This window comes from Mycena indigotica (genome assembly GCF_014461135.1).
Source record: "Mycena indigotica strain 171206Taipei chromosome Unknown Mind.scaff0014, whole genome shotgun sequence".
NCBI lineage: Eukaryota > Fungi > Basidiomycota > Agaricomycetes > Agaricales > Mycenaceae > Mycena > Mycena indigotica.
In genome coordinates, this window is record NW_023503013.1 from 1,267,572 (window position 1) to 1,288,710 (window position 21,139).

The following is a 21,139-nucleotide window of genomic DNA, read 5'->3' on the forward strand; positions in this document are numbered from 1 at the left end:
GCCGGTCGGCAGCCTCCGAGCTAGATATCGGCAGCGGCAGTGTTAAAAACTGTAAATGTCGCTCCAGACACTCCCCATAATTATAATGCGTAGAAGGCCATACCTTTGACGGCGCTTCGATAAGTCCGTCGCCCAGATGTGTCCACTGACTCCACAGTATCCCCTCCATTCCCAGCCGTGAGGTGGCATCCATTAAAACTTGTGGTCGTCCAACAGGTGGTCGGGAAAGGAAAGCAGGAAAATAGCGGTGGGTGAAGCAAGCTCGGTGGTCGCTTGAATTTATAATAAGCCCCGTTTAGCAACCCTCGACAAAGCCAGTGCGCATTGTGCTCTTGGATCGTGTTGCACCTGATCTAGATCTGAACTGGCTTCTAAACTTGAAGTCACGCTCAGCACGGGACCGTGCCGCCATACCTTGGGAGCTCTGTCAGCTTTTAACGCGTGTTGTCGTGAGGAGGAGGGAAGCAGGAAGGTGAGGGAGTCAGGCGAGGAGTGAATTTTCGGCACAAATTTAAATGCATTGGGTCCGAAGTTCCCGAGTCGGAGTGGGGAAATTTACTGAAATTTAATTATACGACGCGAGTACTAGTAGATTCTGCGAGCGCTGTGGAGATGCATTAATATATACTAGTACTACAAGGAGGACGAGCACCGTGCTTGGGCGGCGTCACGCCTTGTTGCACTACTGGTTTTTCCCAGTTGTTGTCTGCCCCCCGATTTTTCACCTCAACCCATCTATAGAAAGCAGTATCCAAGCTTCCAGACAAAGATAAGAGATGAATTCCAATGGCATGTAGACATTAAATTAGGTATGCTACTAAGTGAAGAAGTAAATGATACAAGAAGGAATAGAGTTGGAGTTGGAAAGCTTGGGACATTAGTAATTAGTGAGGAAGGAATGCAAGGAGTCCATGATATCTAGTGGTACAGTGTTGCGCGAAGGGATACAATGGCGAAGAACGACAGCAGTACAATGGGGAGACAGATGACGGAGGTATATGACAGCAGGACTCGAGACACAGTCACGGTCATGGAGCAAGGTGTTCAGGCATGTAGTCGGGGTACTTGATAGCCCGTTTGCGCAACAACGGCCGCCGAATACCAGATTCCGCGGTTAGCCGTTTGATGGTGTTCAGCAGGTCCACACGACGAAGAGGCTCTGCCAAAATATCAACATAGAGCCAAGCAACAAGCAGTAACACGCACTGGTTATGTGGTCATTCATACCAGCCTGTAAACACCGCTCGCGATCACCAATCACTGCTCGTCCGTCAGAAAACCCTGGCGAGAGGTCGATATACGCACTAGCATGCGCCGTCAAGGCAATGATTGGGGTCGGCGTCAGATTGTACTGAATCTCATACTGCCTTATCCGTTGAGTGGCCTCCATTCCGCTCATAAGTGGCATCGACACATCCATCTAGTTGTTATCAATAAGGGAAAAAAACTTGAGAGGAGAGGATTTCACCAAGATGATGTCAAATGGCTTGTTCTGTAAGGCCCGCTCAATGAACGCATGGACAGCAAGACTGCCGTTCTCTGCCAGCTCTATTGAATGCCCGTACATCTCCAGAATCTTCATTGCCAGCTTCTGGTTCACAAGATTGTCCTCTGCCAGGAGGATGTCGTACGTGACATTGCTGGCTTCACTCGCGCGATTCAGACTGACAGTGTTGTTCTCCAAAGCCGACAGCAAGACAGAAGCAAGATCGAGAGCCGACACGGGCGTCGTGTTGTGGGCGCTAATGCCATTCTCTAGACACCATTTCACTGATAACTTGCTCAGTGTTTTCTCGGTTAATGATTCAACTACTCACTGTTCAGACGAGGCATTGTCGGAGCGACAAGAGCAATAGGAATGTATCGTAGATGATCATGTTCCCGGAGGCTTTCAGTCTGCAGCAGGTCAATGTCACGATCAGGAACCACAAACACGGAGACTTACTCCAGGCATAGAGTCGACGATGATGGCATCGATATCCGGACACTTCTCCTTGCTTGCAACGTCGCTGACAGAGTGCACGACAAGAGGAACAAGACCAATCTCTTCAATCCTGTCCTTGACGCCTGTGGTGTCGTGCAAGGTATCGACGAAAAGAATGGTCCGTTTCGTAAATGGCGTTAATTTGAGCAGTGTCGTGTCCATGGCCTCTTGCTCGTTCAGAGGACAGCTGATCGTGAAGTAGAACTTGCTGCCTTTGCCTAGCTCGCTTTCCACCCAGATGTCGCCTTGCATGAGAGAAGTCAGTCGTTTCGATATTGACAGTCCGAGACCAGTGCCGCCATATTCCTACGCCATGGGTAAGTAAGTGAGTCGGACAACAGCGACTTCGTACCCTAGTCGTCGAGCCATCTGCTTGGCAGAAGGTATCGAAGATGACCTTGAGCTTGTCATGGGCGATTCCGATGCCGGTGTCCACAACACAAAATTGTAATGTCGCGTTATCTGGATCGGACGCAACGAGATGGATATTGAGAGCAACATAGCCAACTCGAGTGAACTTGATGGCATTCCCAACGAGATTTGTGATGACTTGTCGCAACCTGAGTGGATCACCAATCAAAGCATCGGGGATCTCGTAGTCGATATCGAGAATAAGGTCCAGCCCTTTCTGAGTCGCCCTTCCGACCAAGGCTTTCAGAATATCAAGGACCGTTTGTCGTAGGGAGTAGGGAACGGCTTCTATAGTCATACGACCAGCCTCGACTGCCATGATGTTGAGCGAAAATGAGGTTTTCAATGCAGTTTACGACTTACTCTTTGAGATATCCAACACGTCGTCTATGATGAGCAGCAAGCTTCGGGCCAGACTGTGGACAAGCAACAGACTTTCGCGTTGACTGCGGGTGAGATCACTATCGAGCGTAAGCTCCGTCATGCCAATAATGCCATTCATGGGTGTTCTGGGGAGAATAAGATTTGGGTGAATCACAGAATAAATATAGATACTCACCGAATCTCATGGCTCATGTTCGCCAGGAATTCACTCTTTGTCCTGTTAGCAAGTTCCGCCGCCTCCCTGGCTGCTGTATTCTTCTGGATACTGTCTCGTAGATCGTATAACATTTGATTGATTCGCGACTTGAGTTCGTCCATCTCGCCACTTGCCTCGACAGTAATGAAGGAAGTGAAGTCGCCATCCGACGCTGCCTTGGAAATTTGGGCGAAACCACGAACTTGAGTTGTCAAGCTGCTGGCCATTGTGTTGACGGACACACTATGCAGCGATCAGCAAAGTCAATACAAATTCGGGGAAAATACACACGTGATCTCAAGCCAGATGCCTTGGACAGCGCCGACCTCTGCCTGGACACCCATATTGCCTTTGGTCCCCACTTCCAGAGCGACTTTCTTGACTTCACTGGCGAAGATATCTAGCTGGTCGATCATGTCGTTGATGGTGTTGACAAGACTGAGAATCTCTCCGGACACAACGACAGGAAGATCTACGATCTTCTTGGTCAAATCACCGCGAGCAACCGCTTTCTATATGTGTATAAGTGTCCTGGTAGGTTGACGAGGCCTCAATACAAACCGTTGCATCGGATATGGTTCGAACTTGGAGGGTCAGCTAAAGAGAATGAACACCAATAGAAGCAATGCATTGCACACGAACGTTGTTTGCCATGACGTTGACGTTGTCAGTGAGATCTTTCCAGGTTCCTTGGACACCTTCGACTGTAGCTTGACCACCGAGTTTCCCTTCGGTGCCGACTTCTCGTGCCACTCGTGTAACCTCCGCTGCAAATTGACTGAGTGACTCTGTCATAGCGTTCACGGTGTTCTTCAAGGCCAATATCTCGCCGCTGGCGTCAATGCTGACTTGCTTCGTTAGGTCGCCCATAGCAACCGCTTTCGTCACTTCCGCAATAGATCGCACTTGCGTAGTAAGATTGTCGGCCATCCTGTTGACGTTGTCGGTGACGATCTACGAAGAAGAAAAAACAATTATGAGTGATCTAGAGACGAGAGGATTGTAGCACCTTCCAAGACCCCTGAACTCCTTCGACTTGTGCTTGACCACCGAGTTTGCCCTCAGTACCGACCTCGAGGGCGACTCGGGTGACTTCACTTGCAAAAATGCTCAATTGCGAGACCATGTCGTTGATAGTCGATTTCAGATCAAGCATTTCACCCTTGACATCGATTTCAACCTTTTGGGTAAGATCGCCTCGGGCTACAGCGGTGGTGACCTCCGAGATGGACCGAACTTGGAGCGTCAAATTGGAGGCCATTTTCTACAGAATCAGATCAATCCAAGTCCAAAGATGAACAAAATATACGCACATTGACATTGTTGGTGAGATCTTTCCATGTTCCCTGAACACCATCCACCATAGCCTGTCCTCCAAGTCTTCCATCGGTCCCAACTTCCAGCGCGACACGTGTGACCTCGCTCGCAAAGATACCCAGTTGGGCCACCATGTCATTTATCGTGATCTTGAGGTCGAGCATCTCGCCTTTAACATCAACGTCAACAGTTTGGGTAAGATCTCCCAGAGCGACTGCTTTAGTGACATTGGAGATCGTGCGCACTTGGTTGGTAAGATTTGAAGCCATGTTCTAGAACGCATTAGCTTGAACCACCAATAATGATCAAGTCAACTCACGTTCACATTGGTCGTCAGATCCTTCCATGTTCCCTGGACACCTTCGACTTTGGCTTGTCCACCCAGCTTCCCGTCTGTGCCCACTTCCAACGCAACACGAGTGACTTCGCTAGCAAATATGCCCAGTTGTGCCACCATGTCATTGATCGTCGATTTTAAGTCTAGCATTTCGCCCTTGACATCGATTTCGACCTTTTGCGTCAAGTCTCCCCGGGCAACGGCAGTAGTAACTTCAGAAATGGATCGAACTTGAAGCGTTAGATTGGAAGCCATTTTCTGTTGTGCAGAGTTGAGTATGTTTAATCGAAAGAAAAAGAGGGGACGCATACATTGACGTTATCGGTGAGGTCTTTCCAGGTTCCTTGCACCCCATCCACTCTGGCTTGTCCCCCGAGCTTTCCATCTGTGCCTACCTCCAACGCGACACGAGTGACTTCACTAGCAAATATGCCGAGCTGGGCCACCATGTCGTTTATTGTGATCTTGAGGTCTAGCATTTCTCCCTTGACATCGACGTCGACGGTTTGCGTGAGGTCACCTAATGCGACGGCTTTGGTAACTTTGGAGATGGTACGGACTTGATTTGTCAGATTGGAGGCCATTTTCTAATAAACAAATCAGAACAGTTCAGAGAGTTACCCGAAGTTGAACAACTCACATTGACGTTTGTGGTGAGATCCTTCCACGTTCCTTGAACTCCTTCCACCTTGGCTTGCCCTCCGAGCTTCCCTTCGGTGCCGACATCGAGCGCGACACGTGTAACCTCACTCGAGAAGTTCTGCAGACGTTCCACCATCTCATTGATGGTGACCTTGAGGTCGAGCATTTCGCCACTGACATCCACTTCGATTTTGTTGGTCAGGTCTCCCAACGCAACTGCCTTGGTGACGAGAGAGATGCCACGGACTTGAAGGGTTAGATTTGACGCCATTTTCTGCGTGATGTCAAAAAGTTATTGAGGGCACATTCAAAGCACCAACGTTGACATTATCCGTCAAATCCTTCCAGGTACCTTGGGCACCCTCGACTTGGGCCTGACCACCAAGCTTCCCATAGGTTCCGACGTCCAATGCAAGCTTGGTAACCTCGCTCGAGAAGTTGCCCAGTCGTTCCACCATTTCGTTGATGGTCACCTTCAGATCCAACATTTCGCCTGCAACGTCGACATCAATGGTCTTGTGGAGGTTGCCGTGTGCGACAGCTTTGGTCACTTCTGAGATGGAGCGAACTTGGAGGGTGAGGTTGGAGGCCATTTTCTGCAAAATTATCGTCAGACATGGAAGATAGAAGGACGGGGTCTTGTCTCACGTTGACATTATCTGTTAAGTCCTTCCAGGTTCCCTGAACGCCCTCGACTTTTGCTTGTCCCCCGAGTTTCCCTTCAGTTCCGACTTCGAGAGCAACACGCGTAACCTCACTCGAGAAGGTCTGCAAACGTTCCACCATCTCGTTGATCGTCACAGTGAGATCAAGCATTTCGCCGCTAACGTTGACATCGATGGTTTGGCTCAGATCGCCAAAGGCGACAGCTTTGGTAACTTCCGAAATGGACCGCACTTGTAACGTCAAATTGGAGGCCATTTTCTAAATCACAAATAAGCATAACAGCGAACCAAACAAAGTCAACAGAATAGCTCACGTTAACATTATCGGTGAGATCTTTCCACGTGCCTTGTACACCCTCGACTTTGGCTTGTCCACCAAGTTTGCCATATGTTCCAACATCCAAAGCAAGCTTGGTTACCTCGTTGGAGAATGTACCCAAGCGCTCCACCATCTCGTTGATGGTAACCTTCAGATCAAGCATTTCTCCGCGCACATCGACATCGATTTCTTTTGTCAAATCTCCGTAGGCGACGGCTTTCGTGACTTTGGAGATGGATCGTACTTGTGAAGTCAAGTTAGAGGCCATTTTCTGTTGTCAAAGAGTCATCAGCAATACTCAAGCACACAAAAGGAAGGAAAAACGAACGTTGACATTATCGGTGAGATCTTTCCAGGTGCCTTGAACTCCCTCGACAGTGGCTTGCCCGCCAAGTTTTCCCTCGGTACCGACCTCAAGCGCCACTCGCGTTACCTCGCTAGAGAAGGTCTGTAATTGCGAGACCATGTCATTGATCGTGATTTTGAGATCAAGCATCTCTCCTTGAACATCAACATCAACCGTTTGCGTGAGATCACCCAAAGCAACAGCTTTGGTGACCTTGGATATCGTCCTGACTTGGTTGGTCAGATTTGATGCCATCTTATTGACATTGTCGGTCAAGTCTCGCCAAGTGCCCTGGACACCTTCGACCTCTGCTTGGCCACCGAGTTTTCCGTCAGTGCCCACCTCGAGTGCAACACGGGTGACTTCACGAGAGAAGTTGCCGAGACGCGTAACCATCTCGTTTATGGTGACCTTCAGGTCAAGCATTTCTCCTCGAACGTCGACATCAATCGTCTTGTGCAGGTCACCAAACGCGACGGCTTTAGTGACCTCGGAGATTGAACGGACTTGTGATGTCAGATTGGAAGCCATTTTCTATGCACCGAGTTAATGTAGGGTTGAATCCCACAGAAAAACTCACGTTGACGTTATTGGTCAAGTCTTTCCATGTTCCTTGTACACCCTCAACCTCGGCCTGCCCTCCAAGCTTCCCCTCGGTACCGACCTCCAACGCTACTCTGGTGACCTCACGAGAGAATCGCCCCAAGCGTCCCACCATTTCGTTGATAGTCACTTTGAGATCCAACATTTCTCCTCGCACGTCGACATCAATGGCCTTCGTCAAGTCTCCAGTTGCGACCGCCTTGGTGACCTCGGAGATAGATCGCACTTGCAGCGTTAAGTTGGAAGCCATCTTGTTGACATTATCGGTTAGATCCTTCCATGTCCCTTGCACGCCCTCGACTTCGGCTTGACCCCCTAGCTTTCCCTCCGTGCCGACCTCCAATGCGACTCTCGTCACCTCTCGTGAAAATCGACCCAGTCGTTCCACCATTTCGTTGATCGTGACTTTCAGGTCCAGCATCTCTCCGCGAACATCCACGTCAATCTCTTTGGTCAAGTCGCCATACGCGACCGCTTTGGTGACCTTGGATATCGAGCGGACCTGCGATGTTAGATTTGATGCCATTTTGTTCACGTTGTCGGTCAAATCTTTCCATGTCCCTTGGACTCCCTCGACCTCCGCCTGGCCTCCCAACTTGCCCTCTGTTCCGACCTCGAGAGCCACTCGTGTCACCTCCCGCGAGAAATGCCCCAGTTGATTGACCATCTCGTTGATTGTAATCTTCAGGTCCAGCATTTCTCCACGAACATCAACGTCGATGGCCTTGGTCAGGTCTCCATACGCAACAGCAGTCGTCACTTCCGATATAGAGCGCACTTGTAGTGTGAGATTAGAGGCCATTTTCTGCGCGACATTATTGAAAGAGAAAGGATTGAAAAAATTCACGCACATTAACGTTGTCGGTAAGATCTTTCCAGGTGCCCTGCACACCTTCGACTTCCGCCTGTCCTCCTAACTTGCCCTCCGTGCCGACTTCGAGAGCCACACGCGTAACCTCTCTCGAGAATCGGCCCAATCTCTCCACCATTTCGTTGATGGTCACCTTCAAGTCGAGCATCTCTCCACTCACGTCAACCTCCATCGCTTTGCTCAGGTCTCCATTTGCAACTGCCTTGGTCACCTCCGATATCGAACGTACTTGACCAGTAAGATTGGACGCCATTTTCTGTGCCACAACTAAGAATATGACCATTAGAGTGATAACAAGGCGAACTCACATTGACGTTGTCGGTCAGATCCTTCCACGTTCCCAAAACACCGAGAACTTGGGCTTGTCCACCCAACTTCCCTTCCGTGCCGACCTCCAACGCTACTCGGGTGACCTCAGACGCGAAAGCACTAAGCTATAATCATAGAATTAAGTGGGGGAAGTTATGGACGCCATATGACATACTTGGTCCACCATTCGATTGACTGTATCCTTGAGTGTGCTAATTTCGCCCGCCGCCTGAATTGTGACCTGGGGGAATTAGTGTCAATAACGAGTAATCCAGGATGGCGAACCTTCTGCGTAAGGTCTCCCTCTGCCACGGCCGTTGTCACAGTCGCAATACTTCGTACTTGGTCCGTGAGGGACGTACACATGCGATTGACCTAGTAATGAATGAATATTTACTCGGAAAGAGGCAATCAAAGCAAACATTTGTAACCAACTCGGACCACACACCCTCAACGTCGGGAACATTGGCATAGCCACCTAGCTTGCCTTGGTTTCCGACCTGTATCGCTGTTAGACATCCGCACCAGGAAATATACAGTGAATCATACCTCGAGCGTAACCCGTGTTACCTCTACTGCAAGGGTTCGTAGTCTTAGCACCATGCCGTTGACCGTGTTCTTGAGGTTGAGGACTTCGCCTTTAGCGGGAACCTGCCTCATGTTGGCATGTTAACAAGCGAGTGATATGGAAAGCGCACATCGATTTGCTTGCTCAAATCCCCGTTGGCTACCGCTGTAGTGACTTCGGCGATACTCCTGACCTGTGTGGTCAGATTTTGGGCTAACGTGTTGACCTCAGTCTTGAGTTCGCGCCATGTTCCCTCCACGTTGTCGATGTGCGCCTGAGCACCGAGCTTACCCTGCGATATGTGTCAGCAAGTATTGGGGTGACAAAGCATTCAGGAACCGACCTCTGTCCCAACATCTCGACTGACGCGCGTCACCTCCGTCGCGAAAACGCTCAAGTTATCGACCATAGAGTTGATGACCTGGATGAAGGTTAGAAAAGTAGTTGCGAAGGAGAGGATTGGAAATGAATAATAGACTGCCTTACCTGCTTGAGCTGAATCATGAGCTCGCCCTGAACTGGTACAATAATCTTCTGCTTGAGGTCGCCTGCTGCCACAGCCTTGCAGACACGAGCAACATCACGAACCTGGAAAAGAGAAGAAAGGTAAGAGTAGAGTACAATCTGAGCTGTATAACACACTTGGTCTTTGAGCAGCCGTAGTTCTTCTAGAGCATCCATTCCACCTTGCGTGACAGCACTTGCGAGGGCGCCGTCGGCAGTGACGACGCCTGGACTTTCCCCATACTCAGCGAAAAACGCTGCTGGATTCCTAGAACGATGTCCGCATGCAGGGCAGGTTGGGAGAGCGGCCAATGGTGGTGTTGAGGTGAAATCAGGATCGTATGGAGCGCGAGGAATGCCTCCGTGGTTGGATGCGAAGTCGGCGTAGGAGGTAAAGGAAATGCCTTCGACTGGGGCCCGTCGTGGCTGGGTGTTTTCGGTGTCGGACGATGACGAGGAGTCACCGTTAAGGTGAATGGAGTCTTCGAGGGCGGTATTGTAGGAGGACTCTGAGTCGGGTGAGCCGGGGCGAGCGCGGTTTAGGGCAAAGTCGTCTGGTGGGGGGAGGCTGCCAAGCGTGGGGGTCCCTGGGCGGCGTAGTGAAGAGTTTGTCCCGTTCACTAAAGGTGGTTTCGTGGAGGATGAAGTCTTCCTAGCTCCAAGCAAAGCTTCGACTTTGCGGAGAATGGCATCGGTTTGCCAATCTCGTGGGCCATGATAGCGGGGAACGGGGATAGAAGCTTGGGCGGGGGCGTCGTATAGACTAAGGACCGCTAGTAGATGGTCCTTAAATGGGTCTCCCGGAGGGGGAGAGGACTCCATCGGCGACAACGTCGTTGTCGACTGCAAGAGTTGTGTGACAGCTGCTGACATCACACACCCTTTCTTGTCTCCCAAAATTTGGCAAAAACACATTTCACCTCGTTTCTTACATCCGGTGTCTGAGCTTCTGTCCAAAATGCACATAATCCCTTCATAGCCTTGACACGAGGCTGCCGAAAATAACTTCTGTGTCGAGTAAGTAAATCAAAAGCAAAGTTAATCAAGATTCAAGTTACTTGCTGGGCTGGCAGCTTATTATTATTGGACTCGGATCTCTCATCCTAGGGTTTAATGCCACAACGACTCGCCACGCTTTCGACCCCTCTCCGTTTGACCTACAGTACTTTGCTTCCGGTCGCTTTAAGTTTGACGTCCTCCGGCGGCGCCAACCACCAAGAATAAAAAACGTAAGGACGCTCCAAAGACGTCATGACTCTCCACTCAATCATCTGAATAGCGATGTAACGGCACGGTTCGACTGACGAACGCCGGGAGTGCCAATGGACGGAGTTCACGTACTTTATCGTCAATGCATCCGTCTGTTGCTTGCTTAAATGATAGTGGCGCGCTGCTAGCTGCGCCGTGTGCCTTGCGAATCCATTATAGGATCCACACATCGTAGTGGAAGTGTTGCGAGACAGCGTGATATTATCATTCAGGAGAAAGACATTTCCCTCTCTCCGTTACTGCGGGGTCACATTTTTATGTCGATGGCGAGGGCTTTCCAATTGTTTTTTAGAAACAGCTTTGCTATGCGTTTGTCATTTTAGTTGCTGGCATGCCAATTAGCTTCTTGAGCTCATTATATGTAGCTGTCCTCAAGTTTCACGGTCAATCAAAACGTGACGCTTCAGTCTCCCTGAACCACCGACTTGCATAATTCAAATACTGTTCAATGACACCACTCACGGTCTTACGAGTGAAAGAAACAAACTGCATTTCCGCCCATATAATCATCTGATATAATGAGAAGCCCATTTCTCAATAAGCTGCACCGTTCAGCAACAGCTCTTGCATATGCTTGATCTGTTCAACCCTGAAGTCGTCTGCCGTGATATTCACCACAGCTGGATCGCTGAGCGTCAAGAGGGAGTTGTTCCCGCTGGCAGAGCGGGTATTCCAGGTGGGCCACTGGGAAAATCGTCCGTTGTTGGGGTTCAGAGTGTTTATGAAGTGGACTAAAACATAGCTCAGAAGAGACAGGCGTGGAGCATATTCTTACTCAGAGAGTCTGTCACAACAAAATCAGTCGTCGCGGGCGTGGGCAGCCATATGCTGACATCTCCTCCATGTGCAGAGCCGAAGAAGGGCGTAGATTTGCCGCGTTTAACGACTGAGCGGCCAGGTCTCAATAGACTGTCAAGAACAAAGAGGATACACACGATAACTCCACGTTGACTGGCGCCGAGAAGCGTGTTCAAGAAAATACCGGCGTTCGGATTGAAAGAGGTAGTCCCCAAGGAACGCGGCTATACGCTTGGATTGTGGCCTACACCAGAACAATGAGTTCATTGAACGACTTGATAGCGACGGAGATGTTCACGCACGTCAGCTGATTTGCGTCGCCCGTATCGAATGGAGATCCCTTCAGTTTGTTTTCACATCAGCATACACAACTGTGAAAGAGGTTCTACCTTCGTCGGGTCGTCAGGGTAAAGGACCGAGAGTTTATCGATCTGCTCAGCGGAGGCTGAAGGAAGGAAGCTTGAGGTCATGTTTAGTATGTATACAAAGAAATATCACTGCTTACTTGGGCAAATATCCGATGAACTCTTCGTTGGTGCTATGGGAGAGAATGAGTCATATGTTGGAAGAAAAACCTGGAGAGCAAACGTGATGTTGGTACTCGAGATCATGAAATCACTGATTTATATGAGCCACATTATGTGTCAAGTTCAAGTTGGCTCACGTTCCCTCGTCGTCCACGTCTCCGATGATGAACGGTAGCGGAGCGAAACTACCGTGTTTGACAGCTCGGAATGGGTCTTCCACGATCAGGTCACCGTCCACACGCGGGCGCCAGAGGATATTGATCGAGCGATACGATAGTACGTCTGCAGTTTGGTTCACCGTAGCACTAAACGCGCCGAGTGGGACTTGGCGGAGGCAATTGAGTGTGTCGGTCGAATCAGTGCAGTTATTGGCGGCGACCAGGGAGTCATAGTCGTGTTGGCTGGCGTCAAGAGCGGGGGTGGGTATTTGCGCGCCGGATTCCTTGATTGAATTAGCATCCGAAGATAATCCAGAGACCAAGGCGACTCACCATAAAAGCGCCACGGAATAGGTCTTGAGCCTTGAAGTGGTTATTGTTGAGAAGCAGGGTCGCAATAGACATGGAACCCGCGCTGACGCCACCACTAATAGGTATTGCGGTCAGCAAATGGCAAATACCAGGGAGAAACAACAGGTCTTACACCACAACCTTTCTGGGATCGCCACCAAACGCAGATATATGCTGTTGGACCCATTCGAGTGCAAAGATCTCTGAACCACTGTGAAGGGGAGAAAATATAACATAAATTCAACGCACGATCTCTCAATCCAAGGTTACTTAATCCCGCTTGCCCAACTTCTTTTCCCCCTAGGAAGCCGTAGGCTATTCCAAGTAAGTGGTTTACGACAGAAGCAGGTATGTAGAACTCACCGGAAACACGATAATTTGGCGTTACCACAATAACAGGTTCGCCTTTGAGGATGGATCGCTCCACAAATGGCCGCAAATCGTTATCAGCGTAGAAACCGACCTCAAAACCACCTGAACAAATTGTGAGTCCATAGCAGTCGGCCGAATGAGTTGCGACAAACCACCATAAATCCACTTGATGACATTTGTTCAACGTTTATCCACTTCACCATCAATAGATCACGTACGAAAAAGACCGGAAGGTTGGAATCGTGTGTCGCCGATTTCGGCGCAAAGACGCTTAGCGTCAAACCTAGGACCCATGGAAGCATGGCATGCCTTATTAATAGAATGGGGCCGCTTACAGTCATCCGACATTGAGGTATAGGTGGTTGGCAGAGAAGCTGCGGGGCCTGTGCCCACCGATGTTAAGGCTTGCTGAGGACATGCAGCGCCATTGGTGTCGGCTAGTTGAGTGCCAGAGAACGCGGTAGGTGGAGAGGGTCGAGTAAATCGTGCTCTAATTCAAATAGAAAATATGAAATGATGGAACATTGCGAGGAAAAAAATGAGTAAACTGACGCTGGTGCAGCATAGCGAAGACCGAGGAACGTCGAGAGGTTACCAGTGTCAATACCTTGGTACATCCCGTAGTCCAAGGTGACCAATGGTCCTGACGCTAAGGCCAGCGGTAAAAGCAGTGGCCCAATCCAGAGCGCTGAAAGTCGCATGATATCTTTTACTGGGATGAACCAGGTGAGGTCACGGTTATATGTGGTATGGGGGCCGAGATATGAGTCGCTGACGCGTCCATAGATATTGTTACTTGTCCACGGTTTGCCAAATCAGTGAGCACGCCGACCGAGCATTGTGCCGAGCCGCGCAAGCCCAAGCGTCGTAAGCCACCGGCGGCAGCGGACGACAGCGGACTGATGCTTCGTCAAGGTACATAGTCTGTGCTAGTCTGTGGTGCTACAAACAAGTGAGATCAAGCCCGAATGAGAGTGAAATAGCATGACTCGGAGGCCGTGATATTTGCATTCAAGCTTTTGGATGAGGCTGAAATTAGAATGTCAGGCCGGTGTGAGTCTCTCTCGACAAAAGCATGAAGACTTCGAAGAGAGAGAGAGAGAGGCACTGCCACCTTATGTGATGTTGATAGCAACGCGGTCACATGTCCTGTCATCATTCATTTCATGATTGCAGTAGACGTGATGCCAGCAAATAAACGAAATGGGAAAAAGAATCAGGCTATTTTATTCAAGCTACTCTATGCCCTCCTTAGCTCCAGTGACTTCTAATCGACTCCGAGTAGACTTAGAGTGGTTATACGGAGTACTCAGTCCTGAGTATGAGACTATGAGTACTCAATTGTGCATGAATATAGCTGTTGGCTTATAACACTCTTCCAGATACTTCATGTCCTCCTTGGTAAGCTCCAAATTGCATGCACGCAGAAGATCATCGAGTTTCTCCAGGGACGTTGTACCAACAATCGGTGCGGTAACGCCTACATCAATGTTAACTTGTGTTCATGCAAGTTTGGTAAGGGCCTGAGACGTACCATCTTTGGCCATGAGCCATGCTAATGCAACCTGTGCCATGCTTGTCTCTTTCCCGATCTTCTCGGCGATTTCGCCGACGCGTTTAACGATTTCGCGGCTGCCTGTTGTCCCGAAGAGGAAATACACCTCGGCCGGCAGCTCATCGGAGGCCTGACGAGTAGTTTGTGCGCTGTCCTGGGAGGACTAAAGAAGGATATCATAAGGAGAGAAGCACTACGAGTCCACAATGAGCCTCGCTGACCTCGCCGGCGCTGACCGCAGCCGGAGCTTGATTTCCGCCCCCGGGTTGAAGCCAAGTGAGTCTTTTGGCTACGGCAAGACATGCCTCCGGGGTCGGTGCAGACCGAGCAAGAGCACCACGAGCAAGAGGAGACCATGGAATAGACCCAACACCAAAATGCTTTTCAACGTTGTGAGATCAGTGTAAAATAAGCCGTCAATAAAACAGACCTTGAGGGTTGGCATCATTTCCCGCTCCTCTTCACGATAGAGTAGATTATAGTGGTTTTGCATCGCAATAAATGGCGTGAGGTTGTGCGCCAACGCGTAGTCTATCAGATAAGAAAAATTAAACAGGAAGTGCCAAGGACAAAACCGCACTTTGCATGATATGGACTGGAGATGATTGAGTAGGTTATAAAGAAGGGAGAGACAGAACTTGCACTGATATGCATAGCATGAGCTCATTCCGAGGTAGCGAACCCAACCAGCTTGAACAACATCGTGCAAAGCGCGCATCTGTCGTAGACGACTGAGACATTGACAAGCTTCAGGTAGAATTTACTCACAGTCTCTTCAATTGGTGTGCCGTAGTCAAAGCGATGCACTGGATCGTCTATCAGCCCTGATCCCAAGAGGCAAACAAACGAGTAACAACTCACTCACCTTGTAGCACATCAATATAATCCATTCCCAGTCTCTCGAGGCTCCCCTTGACTGAAGCAAATATATGCTTGCGGGAAAGGCCATACTGGTTGAGATATCCCATCGAGTCGAGCTTCGCTTCGCCAGCAACAAAGAGGTCCGTGGGCTGGACAGAAATGGATTTCCCGACTGGATGACGGAGCTTTGGTGCAGTAAGCGACCAATTCCAGAATGCGAGAAAAGCTATAGACCTTGGTCATAATAACAACTTCCTCACGCGGAATTTGATGCTGCTTCACTGCTTTCCCGAGCACAACTTCACTCATCCCATTAGAGTATATCTATTGGAGAGAAGTCATAAGCCTGAGCGCGGGGGTAAAACAGAAATAATGCTCTTACATCGGCTGTGTCGAAGGTGTTGATTCCCGCATCGAATCTCAACAACAGGTTAGCACAAGCACGTTCAAAGCAATTGGTTGTGAACAAACGCGTATTTGATGTGCTTGATGCTTTCCTCTTCGTTCAAAGTCCAGTCACGCCATTCAGATGAGCCATACGACATGCATCCGAGGATTATTTTAGAAACCTTTAGACCGGAGCTGCCGAGACGAACTGTTCGAGCACTATCAGAAGCAATGTATCCGCACAAGTTAGCATATATACCATAGGGAACGCGAGACTGGCGTGTGCTTTGAGGAGAAGACATCTCAAGTTGGGGGTGTTTGCTAAGTAACATTGGAATTGGTGAGTCGTCTTTTATACTTCCCCGTCTTCCAGCTAGCTGACCGGTACCAGAGACGGCAGTAGACGCGTCCTGGCGGCGGAGACTTGTGTCATGAACAAGACATAAAGGACGCGTTTCTCGGGGAAAAGAATGGATCACTTGTTCCGAGTTGGGTCAGCGAAAATGACGCTTGCTAAGTACGATGCTAGGAGCGACAGCTTGGAAAAGTCGCTTGATTAGCTCTCAAGATTTACACTCGGTTGCGATAGAATGAAATTAGCAGAGAGTTATGATTGCATGGATTCCGTACGATGATTAGCTGTTGTATAAAGACCCCCCCCCCCACTTGCTGAAGCTAGCCTCTCCTCGCCATCATGGTATGAAAAAGGTCGGCTTCCTTTTGTCGCTTGCATGGCACTTTGTGCGTGGCCCAGTGGGCTTTTTGACAGACACGCGAGCAATACCACACCTTTTTTCTTCTCAGCGAAAAAACACCATGATATGGACAGCACACCTGTTTGCAACTAGCACATTTACTCCATTCTCCGACTCTGGTCTCAATTTTGGGACACGTAGAGTCGCTGCATTTCCGCAAGACGTGAGTTCTTACAACAGGGTCACTGTTGACCCATGCCCATACGTCGTCTCTCATCCAAAACTCCTGAGCAAGCCAGAGGTGGTCCCGAGCATCTTCACGCCCGTTGGAAGAGCGGAATGCATGAGTATCAACGTCATCTGTAGTAATTTCAGGGAGGACTCGGATGGGAGGCGAGTGGAAATGTACTCACGGCGCTCCTTGTGCCGTCCAAGAACCTTGATCATAACTTCCGGATATTTGACCGCAATGTGCAGGTACTGCCGAGCGAGCTCCGAGTCTCCATCGAGCATAAACGTAGCCAGAGCCGCAGAATGAACCATTTGTAGGTCAGGCCACTTTTTTGCTTGCTCCAGTTGCGTCGCCGTCATCGGAGTCCGCTGCGGGGCACGAAAGTCGATACCACTACCGGGTGGCGTCTCATCGGCAAGAATCCACCTCTGAGTGAAGTAAAGCGCATCTTCTAGACGGTTTGCGTGCAGGAGAAGTGCACCCATCCATTGTCGTTGACCCAGATTATCGGAGAAGCAAAGTCGTAGTATTTCTACGTTTGTCTTGCTATCCATGGTTAGATCAGACGGCAAAATGGAAAGACAGTAGTACACAGCGTCATCCCAACGGGCGGCATGGACGTATGTTCTTACTAGAGTTCCTAGAAGCCGCATGTAGGGTCGAGTTTGGACTATTCCCCAGAACTTCCCTGCTCCGTACTCACAGCCAGTCTCAAAACAGTCTGGACTTAGAATACGTTGAAGGCTTTGACGGCCTGAGGGCAAATAAAGATTAGATGCATCGGCCGCCGCGAATTTGTACAAGACCACCTTTGACTTCGGCACTTTGCAGGAACCGGATGCCTTCATCAGTGGGCATTGAAAGCGCGGCGGCGACACACGCGTCAAGATTGTTAACGTCTTCCATTGCTTTGAGAAAGAATGGGATCGCCTCAGCATGTTTCTTTCTTTTCAGTAGTTCCTCCCCGCGTTTATAACTAGATTTAATCAGCTCAGTGCTATTGAAGGACTTGCAGATGAGCAGACTTGGCTTCCGATTCGGGGGATATAATTCCACCCCCGATGCCCATCCAACTTTCAACGCCAAATCCTGGACGCGGCATGGTTTTGTGAAAGAAAAGTGTGTGTGACCGTCGTGACAGGACGTGACTTCTTTGCGAATTGCGTCGATGCAAACAACTATGGTACGCGCTTCATCACTCCATAAACGCGTGTTAATCTATCCACGAAGGAACTTGAGCCTATACCTATCCTTCGAAATGAATCTACCTCGTCAACGACCTCCACAGAAAGCGACGATTCCGTTCTCCACACGCCCTCTGATGAACACGCTCTGGATTTCGAGCTTATAGACGGCGCACTTCTCGCAGCAACTACCCCAAAGGGCCTCATTGACTTCGAATATCATGGCGTGGCCTCTCATCGCGTTTCCTTTCCTCGCCAGTTCTCCAAAGCCATCGTCGATGTCAAGAGTAATGTGCGTGGCGAGCTCAAGCTTGTTGACATGATATCGACGCGTCCTATAGGCAGAAGTAAAAGCTGCGAGCCAACATTCTCCTCGCTCGGAGCCCGAATCTTATGTATGCTGCGGCGTCTTTCGAGGGCTTCTGTTAACTGATGAGCTACAGTATCCCGATTCTCCCCCCGTTCCAAATTCTTCTCCAGAAATTGACTGCTCATCGGGCGTAATGACTCCTAATCAACCTGAAGAAAATGTTATTCAAGAAGCCCGCCCTCGAACGCCTGACTCCATATTGAACTTTTATACGACCGCAGTCAACCAGGATGTTGTGAGGACTGTGGGTTGCTTTTGCAAGTCTAAAGTTTCGACCCTAACAATGTCATACAGCCGCGAAGTCGCCCAGGGCTTCTTAGATCCGATATTTTCTCGCCTGCCCAGCCTCCAGTGCCATTCTTCCTGAACGAAGTCGAGTCCATTGAGTTTACCCCCAGAGCGCATTCTACTTTGCGCCATCGTCGAGTGAGTCTAGTCATTTATCGCAGTCCATTCTTACCCTCGCAGGTGCAACTAGATCAGAGTAATGTGGAGAAATTGTCTCCTACCTCTCCTTTTCTCAACCACAATGATGATTTGGACCAATCCAGCCTCCACGTTCCCTCGTTCACGCAAGTTTCTGTCCTTCTTCCCTTGCAGTTTGTCGCCTTCCCCGTCTACGCAGCATTTGTCGGAGCTGTTATCCTTCTGGCCCCAGACAATTTATCGAATATCGCCTTTCCTGCCACCGTCACCACCGTCCCGCAATCCAACGCAGGACATCTCTTTCGTGCCATACTTTCCCTAATCTTCCCGTTTTCGTCCCCATCACCGCCGACGCAGCCTATTCGTGAATTTGCCCATTGGGTTTCCGTCGCCCATTTGCATGTCGCCATCTTCCTGTCAGTGCTTGCAGGTCTCGCGTACTTGCACCTGCCTCTAGGGATTCTGGTTGCCGCTGGGTGTTTGGCGCGGATTGTCCAGCCCGGTGCTTGGGGCCACTTCTCGCTCCCTGAGGAAGATGAAGAGGAGGAGTTGGGAGCAGATGTGCGGGAAATGTTGTGGCGTGCCGTTGTGGCTGCCCCCGGAAGTGGTTTGCGTGACGGCGAGAATGTGAAGAATGTCGGTGGACGGTTTTATGTTGTGCGAAAAGCTAAAAGCGATACGCGGGCGGACGTGTTGGCGGCGGGTGGGTTGGATTCGACCGAGGATGCGGAAGACGATGATGACTGAGATTTCCTTTTTTTCCCTCCCTTTTCGTAGCATCTTGACACGGACTAGCAGCAAAGCATGGAAGTTTGTATCAACAGATTTGTAGCTCGTAGTTCGCCATTATTGTAGACCAGCTATACTGGTAAAGAGCATGTTGCTGTAAACATTGGGTTATTTCACTCAGGCTTGAGTTTGAGTTGAGTTGCATTGAAAGGAAGGGGTGGCACGGTCACATGCTACACTTCTTTCTTTCCTTCTTTTACCATGCTTGGGCGACAAGAAGTCCTCGAGCTCCTAAAGTCGATGGGCATTGAACTACCTAGAAAAACCAAACTTCCCGACGCCGAGCTGGACAAACGACTGACAAAGGCGCTCGACAGCGCGCAATACCTGTCTCGAGTAATTCCTGACCCGCCTCTCGACCCGCGGATCTACCCGTCCTGGTTCGAGAACCCCTCCAACGCGAAACTTCTCGATGGGGTCCGGCGCCACAGCTTTGGGGAAGCATCGCTCTTTGCGGAGGGAAAAGATTTCCCGCTTTATGGAAACGCGTTTTGGGATTTGAGACAGACGGTTATGGGCATTGGAAATGCGTGCGACACGCTCAAGAGCGATGAGCTTCCTCCGATAGCCGTCCAAGATAAAGAAGGCTTGTCTGGGATTGTGATGAGGGTGCGTCTACTTTTTGACAACTTTTACCGGAACCATGAACACGCTGTATAGGTACTTGAGGTGAAAGAGTTTGACAAAAACACCCCCATCATCGTCCTTTTGTATCGCCACGATGTCCGGAGCACTGTCTCGCAAGAAGCTATTGCGTGGTTGCGGGATAACCGGGATGAAGGCCGGTCAATGGCGACAGTGACCGCCACCTTGAAAGAGCAAGAGCTGCTTCTCCGGCTCCTTAAACAGAACAGCAGACGGATTGCAAAGAAATATCAGCCCAAGCGCCTGTCGACCGAGTCTGCGTTCACCTGTAGCTTTATTCTGCCTGTAGGGTGATCATTTTCTGTTTTCTTGTGGCTGGTCGCTGATTTGAAATGCAGACCATTGACTGCAAAAGACACGGCAAAATATAGTGCTAACAATGGATGTACGATTTGTGGAGAGCCAGCCAAATCGAAATGCTCTCGCTGCGGTGTTGTACGCTATTGTGGTTCAGGTAGAGACCTTTTTCGAGCATCATGGCATGCCTGACACAACACTTTGCTTTTAGTATGCCAAAGAGACGATTGGAAGGCCCACAAAGCCCTCTGCAACCAACTCAAAGGTGCTCGATGGCATCGACTGACCTTCATCGACGGTCAGCAACTTCCGTCGATACCCGGCGCTGTCGCTTTCACATGGAACAAATTCGACATCGTGCAACACCGTGTGGAACGCCTGGAGAAACAGGAGCAGCTTGTTGCAGACGAGCCTCCAGAGAATACCCACGGGAGTTCAACCTTCATCGTCAAGGTCCAGCTATCCTCGTCCAACGCCAGAGGCCCTGGATATCAGCTTCTTCAAAAACAATTTACCCCGTCGGAGCTGGAGGGGAGCACGATGTTGATATACGACCAGAAAAGGGTGTTCGAGGTTACAGTCATGCGGGACGGCGACCGAGCGTCGTTTGATGCGGTGGCTGATGTCGTGAGAAGTAAAGGCGAGCGAGGACTGAAAGTGTTTTGCTGGGCGGTAAGAACGGCAGACTGGACGGTGGATATTTGCTTGGACCATCTTCCCGATTGGCAGAACTGGTGAACTGATTGTGTCCATCTTGTTCCTTGCGC

General features: G+C 49.9%; 5 protein-coding genes across 5 annotated transcripts; 2 read left to right on the forward strand and 3 right to left on the reverse strand.

The window, feature by feature from the left end:
- Positions 1–1,028: 1,028 nt before the first annotated feature.
- On the reverse strand, positions 1,029–10,278 carry MIND_01316400 (uncharacterized protein; the record flags this gene model as incomplete). Its single annotated transcript, XM_037369618.1, has 32 exons — positions 1,029–1,159; positions 1,207–1,260; positions 1,306–1,420; positions 1,469–1,770; positions 1,818–1,896; positions 1,946–2,290; positions 2,337–2,707; positions 2,759–2,904; positions 2,955–3,218; positions 3,267–3,487; positions 3,537–3,572; positions 3,618–3,929; positions 3,985–4,239; positions 4,289–4,564; positions 4,612–4,887; positions 4,941–5,216; positions 5,270–5,545; positions 5,592–5,867; positions 5,920–6,195; positions 6,251–6,526; positions 6,584–7,135; positions 7,182–8,009; positions 8,056–8,331; positions 8,384–8,509; positions 8,560–8,625; positions 8,670–8,759; positions 8,807–8,884; positions 8,934–9,035; positions 9,083–9,244; positions 9,296–9,373; positions 9,439–9,540; positions 9,595–10,278. 32 exons carry the CDS (start codon positions 10,276–10,278, stop codon positions 1,029–1,031), a joined length of 7,707 nt encoding a protein of 2,568 aa, XP_037214116.1.
- A 981-nt stretch (positions 10,279–11,259) lies between these two features.
- MIND_01316500 (Carboxylic ester hydrolase) lies at positions 11,260–13,632 on the reverse strand (the record flags this gene model as incomplete). The annotated part of the gene is made up of 16 exons (XM_037369619.1): positions 11,260–11,456; positions 11,501–11,611; positions 11,661–11,767; positions 11,826–11,863; positions 11,913–11,982; positions 12,029–12,061; positions 12,112–12,141; positions 12,188–12,492; positions 12,542–12,635; positions 12,693–12,762; positions 12,809–12,874; positions 12,923–13,033; positions 13,084–13,096; positions 13,150–13,214; positions 13,267–13,421; positions 13,484–13,632. The coding sequence occupies 16 exons, from the start codon at positions 13,630–13,632 to the stop codon at positions 11,260–11,262; spliced, it is 1,614 nt and encodes a 537-aa protein (XP_037214117.1).
- Positions 13,633–14,268: 636 nt separating this feature from the next.
- On the reverse strand, positions 14,269–17,763 carry MIND_01316600 (Aldo/keto reductase; the record flags this gene model as incomplete). Its single annotated transcript, XM_037369620.1, has 14 exons — positions 14,269–14,411; positions 14,466–14,649; positions 14,708–14,866; positions 14,917–15,204; positions 15,255–15,292; positions 15,352–15,532; positions 15,582–15,671; positions 15,730–15,766; positions 15,819–15,942; positions 15,994–16,144; positions 16,665–16,789; positions 16,843–17,415; positions 17,471–17,637; positions 17,687–17,763. The coding sequence occupies 14 exons, from the start codon at positions 17,761–17,763 to the stop codon at positions 14,269–14,271; spliced, it is 2,337 nt and encodes a 778-aa protein (XP_037214118.1).
- A 66-nt stretch (positions 17,764–17,829) lies between these two features.
- Positions 17,830–19,388, forward strand: MIND_01316700 (Protoporphyrinogen oxidase; the record flags this gene model as incomplete). The annotated part of the gene is made up of 6 exons (XM_037369621.1): positions 17,830–17,844; positions 17,892–18,137; positions 18,187–18,240; positions 18,289–18,459; positions 18,510–18,641; positions 18,684–19,388. 6 exons carry the CDS (start codon positions 17,830–17,832, stop codon positions 19,386–19,388), a joined length of 1,323 nt encoding a protein of 440 aa, XP_037214119.1.
- Positions 19,389–19,631: 243 nt separating this feature from the next.
- MIND_01316800 (MYND-type domain-containing protein) lies at positions 19,632–21,110 on the forward strand (the record flags this gene model as incomplete). The annotated part of the gene is made up of 4 exons (XM_037369622.1): positions 19,632–20,039; positions 20,091–20,365; positions 20,414–20,529; positions 20,584–21,110. 4 exons carry the CDS (start codon positions 19,632–19,634, stop codon positions 21,108–21,110), a joined length of 1,326 nt encoding a protein of 441 aa, XP_037214120.1.
- Positions 21,111–21,139: the final 29 nt, after the last annotated feature.